The sequence below is a fragment of the Babylonia areolata genome, chromosome 12 (assembly GCF_041734735.1).
Source record: "Babylonia areolata isolate BAREFJ2019XMU chromosome 12, ASM4173473v1, whole genome shotgun sequence".
Lineage (NCBI taxonomy): Eukaryota > Metazoa > Mollusca > Gastropoda > Neogastropoda > Buccinidae > Babylonia > Babylonia areolata.
Window position 1 is genome coordinate 16,974,921 of NC_134887.1, and position 10,000 is coordinate 16,984,920.

Consider the following 10,000-nt stretch of genomic DNA (forward strand, 5'->3'; position numbering starts at 1 on the left):
AGTGTAGCTTCTTCTCTGAAGGCCTTGTACTTGTCCAGCTCTCTCAAGAGTTTCTTATCAAGAGAAGGAAACTTCAATTTCCCAGGTGCTCCTTAACTTTTTTTGTGAACCATATAATTATATACAAGGAGCGCAGCTTCTTTTCTGAAGACCTTGCACTGTCCAGCTCTCCCTAGAGTTTCTTATCACACACCCCTGAGAAATAAACTTCAATTCCGAAGCGCTCCTTAACTTGTGTGTGTGTGTGTGTGTGAACCGTATGCAAGGAATGTAGACGTGTATGATTGTATGAGCATTTTTTTTTTTTTTTTTATTTTTAGTGGGGGTGGGGATGAATTGGGAGGGGGGGAGGGGGTCTTTGGTCTTTCTATTTTTGTGTGTGTGTGAGCAATTTCATGAGGATATTTCTTGCGTGGTGGTAATGGGGAGGTAATGTGCACGAAACAATAGGCATCGCGTCGAGTCTCTCTCTCTCTCTCTCTCTCTCTCTCTCTCTCTCTCTCTCTCTCTCTCTCTCTCTCTCTCTCTCTGTCTGTCTGTCTGTCTGTCTGTCTGTCTCTTTTGACTGACTACACAGATTGGGGAAGGAGGAGTAATTGTGTAGTAGTAGTAGTAGTAGCAGCAGAGGGGTGTTCGTGTTGAGTGTGTGTGTGTGTGTGTGTGTGTGTGTGTGTGTGTGTGTGTGTGTGTGTGTGTGTGTGTATGCGTGTGTGTGTGTGCGCGCGTGTGTGCGGGGGGGGGGGGGAGGTGGAAGTTTCAGGTATGATGTGTGTGTTTTGTGTTGGAGAGAGAGAGAGAGAGAGAGAGAGAGAGAGAGAGAGAGAGAGAGAGAGAGAATGCGGGCTTCACTGCCAGTTGAGTGTTTTGCCTTGTCTGATCGGGGCCCTGATTACGTCCCTTTATTCTGTGGTTTGTTGTGTTTTTTTCCTGCCCCCCCTCCCCCCCCCCCCCCCCCCCACACCCCACACACAAAAAGTCTCCTCTTTCTACGCCTCAGAAATATGCACCCCTCCCTCTTCCTTCCCTGCGCCACCATCTCCCCCCCCCCCACCCCCCCACCCTCCCCCACCCCACTCTCTGCGCTCAAGTCTCTGCCTGTCCGTAACAAGCTAGCAAGTGTATATATGATTATTTTATCAATTGCTATGTCTTTCGTATTCTCAACTGACAGGCTTCAATAGCCGAGTGTTTAAAGTGTGGGACTTTCAATCTGAGGGTCCCGGATTCGAATCTCGGTAACGGCGCCTGGTGGGTTAAAGGATGGAGAATTTTTTTTTTTTTTTTTTTTCACGATCTCCCAGGTCAACATAATTATTTTGTGCAGACCTGCTCAGTGCCTGAGCCCCCTTCGTTTGTATACCGCAAGCAGAAGATCAAATTAAAGATCACGTTAAAGGTCCTGTAATCCATGTCAGCGTTCGGTGGGTTATGGAAACAAGAAAATATCCAGCATGCACCCCCCTCCAGAAAACGGAGTATGGCTGCCTACATGGTGGGATAAAAACGGTCATACACGTAAAAGGGCGCTCGTGTACAAACGAGTGAACGTGGGAGTTGCAGCCCACGAACGAAGAAGAAGTATTCTCAACTGCTGTTAAAAATTGTGAAAAGCATGATGTTATACTGATTTGGATAATCCCTGTCTTTTTGTGCTTTCTCCAGTGTTAAAGTGTAACATGTATTGAATAAGATAAAATGAAATTTAAAAAAACTACAACTTCAGACAACAATAACAACAACAACAACAACAGCATAATTTAGCTAACTTTATAAAGTGCGTGTTTTGTATTGTTATAATTATTTTTTTTTGTGATTTGTGTGTTTTGAAAAAAAGGGAAATTAAGGGGAAAAAAGTTTGTTTATTGTTGTTTTTGTTGAGACGAAGAAGACGAAGATAATGATGACGACCACGACGACGATGATGATGATGATGACGACGACGACGACAACGACAATGATGATGATGATGATGATGATATATAATATTGTAAATATTAATGACATTCGCTCTCTGTATCCTTGATGAGAGATGATGATGATGATGATGATGATGATATCAAATATTGTGGATGATGATGACGTTCGCTCTCTGTATCCTTGTTGAGAGATGATGATGATGATGACGACGACGACAACGACGACGACGACGATGATGATGATGATATCAGAATAATGTGAATGATAATGACGTCAGCTCTCGGTATCCTTGTTGAGAGATTATGATGATGAGATGATGATGACGACGACGACGATGATGATGATGGTGATGATATCAAATAATGTGAATGATAATGACGTTCTCTCTGTGTGTCCTTGTTGAGAGATAACGATGATGACGACGACGACGACGATGATGATGATATCAAATAATGTGAATGATAATGACGTTCTCTCTGTGTGTCCTTGCTGAGAGATAACGATGATGACGACGACGACAATGACGACGACGACGACGATGATGATGATGATATCAAATAATGTGAATGATAATGACGTTCTCTCTGTGTGTCCTTGTTGAGAGATAACCATGATGACGACGACGACGACGATGATGATGATATCAAATAATGTGAATGATAATGACGTTCTCTCTGTGTGTCCTTGTTGAGAGATGACGATGATGATGATGATGACGATGACGATGATGATGATATCAAATAATGTGAATGATAATGACGTTCGCTCTCTGTATCCTTGTTGAGAGATGATGATGATGATGATGATGATGATGATGATGGTGATGAGATCAAATAATGTGAATGGTAATGACGTTCTCTATCTGTGTGTCGTTGTTGCAGATTCTCTGAGGGCCTACTTTGAAAAGTACGGGGAGATCAAGGAGACTATGGTTATGAAGGACCCCTCGACCAAACGTTCACGGTCAGTGTGTGTGTGTGTGTGCGTGTGCGTGTGTGTGTATGTGTGTGTGTGTGTGTGTGTGTGTGTGTGTGTGTGTGTGTGTGTGTGTGTGTGTGTGTGTGTTTGCCTTTGTGTGCCCTCGTGTGTATCATTTTATAGGTGAGTGCGCGCGCGCTTTCCCGCCCTGTCTATCTGTGTGTCTGTCTCCCTCCCTCCGTCTCTCCCTCCTTCTCTCTCTCTCTGTGTCTCTGTCTCTGTCTGTCTCTCTGTCTCTGTCTCTCTCTCTCTCTCTCTCTCTCTCTCCCTCCCTCCCTCCCTTCCTCTCTGCTTTTTTCTTCTTCTCTTATTCTCCCCATCTCTGCCTCTCCCTTTCGTTGACCGATGCTGACGAATTATTTGCTCGGCAGTAAAAAGGCTGTCATGTCACTGTGATCAGAAGTGAGCTTGCGGGCCTCGATAATCGGCAACTCATTCATTTAGATTCTCGCTAAAATCAAAACACCACTTACCTCAACCGCCACTCACGAGGATGCAAGATTCTGGGTCTTCATACGCAACCGGAACTGATAAGACTGGAAGCCTATAGGTCTTCATTCATACTCAACCGGAATTGATAAGACTGGAAGCCTATAGGTCTTCATTCATACTCAACCGGAATTGATAAGACTGGAAGCCTATAGGTCTTCATTCATACTCAACCGGAATTGATAAGACTGGAAGCCTATAGGTCTTCATTCATACTCAACCGGAATTGATAACCTTGATGCAATCCAATCAGTTGTCATACTCAACCGTAATTTTTTTTTTTTTTTTTAGGATGCAAGATTATAGGTCGTCAGACTCATTCGCAATTGATGAGAATGAATGATTATCGGTCGTCAAAATCAACTGTATTTTATAAGAATGCAAATTAATCAGTCGTCATAATCAACCGCAACTGATAAGACTGGAAGCTTATAGGTCGCTGAATTCAACCGTAATTGATAAGGATGCAAAATAAATCAGTCGTCATATCCAACCGTAATTGATAAGAATACAAGCCAATTAGTCGTCATAATCGACCGTAATTAATAAGACGGAAATCCAAAAGGTCGCTGATTTCAACCGTAATTGATAAGAATGCAAGCCAATCAATCATTCGTCATACCCAACCGTAACTGATGAGGATGTAAGAATACAGGTCGTCATAATGAGCCGTAATCGATAAGAATACAAGCCAATAAGTCGTCATAATCAACCGTAACTGATAAGACTGAAAGCCTATAGGTTGCTGAATTCGGCCGTAATTGATAAGAATGCAAGCCAGTCAGTCGCCATACCCAACAGTAACTGATGAGAAATGCAATAATACAGGTCGTCATAATGAGCCGTAATCGATAAGAATACAAGCCAATTAGTTGTCATAATCAACCGTAATTGATAAGTCTGAAATCCCAACGGTCGTTGGATTTCAACCGTAATTGATAAGAATGCAAGCCAATCAATCAGTCGTCATACCCAACAGTAACTGATGAGGATGTAAGAATACAGGTCGTCATAATGAGCCGTAATCGATAAGAATACAAGCCAGTTAGTCGTCATAATCAACCGTGATTGATAAGTCTGAAATCCAAACGGTCGTTGGATTTCAACCGTAATTGATAAGAATGCAAGCCAATCAATCAGTTGTCATACCCAACAGTAACTGATGAGAAATGCAATAATACAGGTCGTCATACTCAGCCGTAATGGATGATAAGAATACAAGCCAGTTAGTCGTCATAATCGACCGTAATTGACAAGACTGAAATCCAAAAGATCGCTGAATAAGGATGGAATCTAATCATTCGTCATACTCAGCCGCAATTGATAAGGAAGCGAGGTTATAGGTCGGTCGTCATACTAAGTCGTAATCGATAAGACCGGAAGCCTATTGGTCGCTGAACTCCGTCAGCTGTAATTGATAAGGATGGAAGTCGGTCAGTCGCCAGTCTCAGCCGTGAGTGATTATGATGCAAAATTATAGGTTGTCAAAAAAATCAACTGTAAGCGATAATAATGCAAGGAAAAATGAGTCATCCAACTCAACCGTAAGGGATAAGGATACAACCAGTGCACTTGGGTCGTTTCACTAAAAGCTGTAGCTTCGAACAAGTTGATCCTAATTGATAAAGGACGCGAGCCAATCAAATCGTCAAACTCTTGTCTGACTCTGCTATCGGTTTTTTTTTTTGGTTTTTTTTTTTGCAGTTATTGCTGTTGTGGTTGCTGTTGTTGTTGTCATTACTAATATTAGTAGTAGTGTATTTATCATTCATGATGCGAGGTCGTTTAACTCAACCTGCAGTACCAAACAACCCAACCGATTTTACAAAGCCAAAATGAATCCTTCATCTCATCACAGCTCTACCATTTTGCAGTATTAGCAGTATTGTTGGTAACATTACTAATCCTATTGATTGTTAGTGTGCGGGTTATTCATAGGAATCAGAAGCCCCCCTCCCCCCCTCCCCCTGCCCTCCCACCCCCAACCACGCACCCACTCACCCACCCACCTCTCCTCAGTCCCAACCTCACCTCTTCCCCCGCCCACCCCCCCGCCCCCCCCCCACTCCCCCCCCGCACTACCCCCCGTTCCCTCCATGCGTCTCACTGTCAGTCCGTCTGTCTGTCTGTCCGTTTTATCGATTCACCCCCCCCCCCCCCCACACACACACCCAACACCCCCCCCCCCCCTGGACCCACCCACCCACCACTCCCAATCCCAATCTCATTGCGCACACCCGGGCCAAAGCTAATTTAATTAAGATGCTTAGCGGAGGGGAGTGTGTGTATGTGTGTGTGTGTGTTGGGGTGTGTGTGTGGGGGGGGGGGGGGCGGGGGAGGAGGAGGGGAGAGATGGGGGGAGGGAGGTGGATTGGAGGAAGAGCCCGGAAGGGTGGAAAAAAAAAGGGGGGGGGGTTGGGAAGGGGTGGTAGGGGGTGGAGGGGGTGTGCGTGTGGTGGGGGGGGCGAGGGGGGTAGAGGAGGAGGGGGGAGGGGGTACAGGAGTTGTTGACGGATTGTTTTGGGTTTGGCTTTTTTTTTCTTTTTTTTTTTTTTTTTTTTTTTTGTCTCCTTCAAAATTCTTGCTGATAAAGGCCGCAGAAGGAAGGAAGGTCTCAGAGAAGGGAAGGCGGGTACTGTGGGAGGAGGAGGAGGGGTGGGTTGTGGGACGGGGGGGGTGGGGGTGGAGGTGGGTGGGAGGTTTGGGGGTGTGTGTGGGGGGGGGGGTGGGGGGGGGGGGGGGGGTGACGACGACGACAGACAGACTTGGGCCTGGGTCGAATCGATAAGGAAGGTTTGTGTAGTGTTGGCTGCCCTCGGCTGAGGTTCTCGTCGTGGACTTCCAATTAGCGAAGCTTGCACCCCCTCCCCCTCCCTCCCCCCCCCCTCCTCCTCCCCCCTCCCCCTCCCCCCCTCCCCCCCACGAAGTTGGTTGCCACAGATGGTTAGTACAATAAAATGGTGACTGGTGTGAGGGTTTGGTGGAGAGGTAGGATGGGAAGGAGTGGGGTCAGGGGACGAGGGGAGGGGGGTGGGGTGGTGCTGCTGGGAGTGGGAGGAGTTAAAGGGTGTGTCCGTGTGTGTGTGTGTGTGTGTGTGTGTGTGTGTGTGTGTGTGTGTTGGGCGGGGATGGAATGGGGGTTTAGAGGAGATAAGAGGAGAAAGAAAAAAGTTGTGTATGATACAACATACACGCACGTATTTTTTTGTTAGGGGTGTTGCTGTTGTTGTCGTTGTTGTTGATGTTTTCCGTAGATGTCTCTCCGGCGGTTCGTACACACGCGTGCGCGCACGTATCAGTCATTCAGTCAACCAACCAACCAACCAACCAACCAGCCAACCAACCCATCAATCAATCAATCCGTCATTCAGTCAGTTAATGAAAATCACGCAGACAAAAATAAATTGACTAAAAAGAATAACCCAGAGAATCAATCAGACAGTCAGGAATTCAGATACGGATAATCACTCATTCAGACGCGCACGCGCACGCACACACTCGCGAACGCGCGCGCGCGCGCGCGCACACACACACACACACACACACACATAAATACACACACACACACGCACGGTGTATTTCTGCAGGAATAATGAAATAAAGGACACAGAAAGGGAAAGATATATGTATATGTATAACCATGTTATCTGGCTCGTTGCTGCGACAGGGGGGTCAGCTCGGGTTCTTTGCGCTCTCGAAGGGAGGGAGAGAGAGGTTGGTCTGTCAATTATTCACCTCGTCTGTCACCTGAGGGGGGGGGGGATGAGGGGGGGGGGGGTAAAGAGGAGAAGAGTGAGAGAGAGAGAGAGAGAGAGAGAGTGGGAGAGAGAGGGGGAGAGAGAGAGAGAAAACGAGGATGAGATGAGAGAGAGAGAGGGGGGGAGAGAGAGGGGGGGGGGAGTGAGAGGGAGAGGGAGGGGGAGGGAGAGAGGGGAATGGAAGAGAGAGATAGTCGGAGGAAGGGAGATGGAAAGAGAGAGAGAGGGGGAAGAGAGAGGTGGGCAGAGAGAGGGAGAGAGGGGGAGAGAGAGGATTGGAAGAGAGAGATAGTGGGAGGAAGGGAGATAGAAAGAGATAGAGGGAGAGAGAGAGAAAGGGAGGAGAATGGAAGAGAGAGATAGTGGGAGAATGAGAGATGGAAAGAGACAGAAGGGGGGCGGGGAGTGGGGGGGGAGAGACCGAGACATACAGAGAGAGGGGAGGGAAGGGATGTAGATAGAGAGAGGGAGGGAGGGGACAGAGAGAGAGAGGGGGGGGAGAGAGAGGATTGGAAGAGAGAGATAGTGGAAGGAAGGGAGATGGAAAGAGAGAGAGGGTGAAGGGAGGCTGAGACATATAGAGAGAGGGGAGGGAAGGGATGTAGATAGAGAGAGGGAGGGAGGGGACAGAGAGAGAGAAGGGGGAGGAGGGGACAGACAGAGAGAGACAAGATAGAAAGAGTGATGGAGGCAGTGGAGAGAAAAAGAAAGAGGGGAAACAGAGAGGTACAGAAAAAAAAGAGGGAGAGAGAGATATAGTGGGAGGAAGGGAGATGGAAAGAGAGGTAGAGAGAGAGAGGGGGGGGATAGTGAGAGGAATGGGGGTGGAGAGAGGGAGGGAGAGACTGAGGCCGAGACAGAAAGAGAGAGGGGGGGGGAAGGAAAGGGGTGGAGAGAGATAGGGCGGGGGGTTTGGGCAGAGAGAGAAAAGGAGAGAGAGAGAGGGGGGGGATAGTGAGAGGAATGGGGGTGGAGAGAGGGAGGGAGAGACTGAGACCGAGACAGAAAGAGAGAGAGGGGGGGAAGGAAAGGGGTGGAGAGAGAGAGAGAGGGGGGGGGGGTGTTGGGCAGAGAGAGAAAAGGAGAGAGAGAGAGAGAGAGAGAGAGAGAGAGAGAAGGAGGAAACTATAGATAAAGAGAGTGGGGGAACAAAGAGACAGACAAAAAGAGCAAGGGAGAGAGAGAGAAAGAGAGAGATGAAGGGGTGGAGAGAGAGAGAGAGAGAGGAATAGAGAGACAGACAGACAGAGAGGGAAGGGCTGCAGAGAGAGGGGGGGAACAGAGAGACGGAGAAAGAGAAGGACAGAGCGAGAGAGAGAGAGAGAGAAAGAGAGAGAGAGAGTGGCTCACGCTCGCGCGCATACACACACAAAGCACTTGTGCGCACACATACACGCACGCGGTATACTTGAAAGTTTACACAAATATCCATGACACACCGACCAAAATCTATACATGTATACACACACACACACACACACACACACACACACACACACACACACACACACACACACACACACACACACTGAATACGGTGATTGCCAAGATAACAAAATAACAAACACAAGACACATCAAAACTAAAGCGTCTGCTATGCCGATGATTTAGATATTATGATCACATCTACTATCATGACACGTCCCCCCCCCCCACCCCACCCCCACCCCCGCACCCCTCCTATGACAGCGGCTTGATGAGGTAATTATAACGCAATATCAGACAAGAACTGTGTGTATATGTATATTATGACTTCAGATAATAAAAAAAATATCCCGTTCTACAGCATCGACTCGCTCGTTTCTATCACTGTTTTACATCTGGTGTCTGCGTTGAAGTTGCTCTCAGTGTTCTGTTGCGTCATTGAAGCAATTTTGCGGTCATTGTTCGCTAAAATAGTAAATGAATAAACGGAAGAAAGGAAGGAAGGGAGGAAGGAAAGTAGGAAGGAAAATGGAAAAAAAATAGGGAAGGTAGGAAGGAAGAAGGGAAAAGAAAGAAGAGAGGATGGAAAGAAGAAAAAAAAGATAATAATAATAATAATGATAGTATTTATATAGCGTTGAATCTTGTGCAGAGACAAATCAAGGCGCTTTCACACCAGTCATTCACACGCATGCATGACTCTAAAACTGAAGAAGAAACTGGAGACAAGGAAGAGGCAGGGGAGGGAGGCTATCTTGGGAAAGAGGTGGGGTTCTAAGGCCAGACTTCAGAGAGCTGAGTGCGGAGACCTGACGAAGCGAAAGAGGAAGTTCATTCCAAATGCAAGGTCCAGAGACAGAGAAAGAACGGCGTCCAACAGTGGAGTGTTTGAATCTGGGTATGCGTAAACAGAGTGGATCCGAAGCCGATCGAAGAGGGCGAGATGGAGTGTAGAGGTGAAGGCGGCCACAAAGATAGGAAGGGGCAGAATTGTGAATACATTTATAACATAGAGTGCTGATCTTGTACTTTATTCTGTGTGAGACAGGGAGCAAAAAGATAGAAAGGCGGGAGGGAGAAGAAAGAGAAGGAAGAAAAGGAAGAAAGACAGGAAGAAAGAAAGGAAGGAGGAAGGGAAGGAAAGAAAGAAAGACCGAGGGAAGGAAGGAGGGAAAGAAGGAAAGAAATGCAGGAGGAAGGGAGGGAAGGAAGGAAAGAAAGAAAGGAAGGAAGGAAGGTTGGAAATGAAGAAAAGAAAAGAAAGAAAGACGGAAGGAAGGAAGGGGAAGAAAGAAAGGCGGGGGAGGGAGGGGAGAGGGAAGGAAGGAAGGAAGGAAGAAGGAAGAGAAAGAAGGAAGGAAAGACGCAAATCACAGCAAAGCGAAGTGGTTTCTTTGAACATTTGATTAACTTAGGAAAAAAATAAGACAAAA

At 46.9% G+C, this 10,000-nt stretch overlaps 1 protein-coding gene across 1 annotated transcript in view; it reads left to right on the top strand.

Annotated features, from left to right (window-relative positions):
• The window catches only part of LOC143288082 (uncharacterized), a 361,766-nt gene that overhangs the window by 46,106 nt on the left and 305,660 nt on the right, over positions 1–10,000 (top strand). Inside the window, exon 4 of the mRNA XM_076596359.1 lies at positions 2,799–2,880. Coding sequence (XP_076452474.1) covers positions 2,799–2,880 — 82 coding nt within the window. The remainder of the gene's footprint in view (positions 1–2,798; positions 2,881–10,000) is intronic.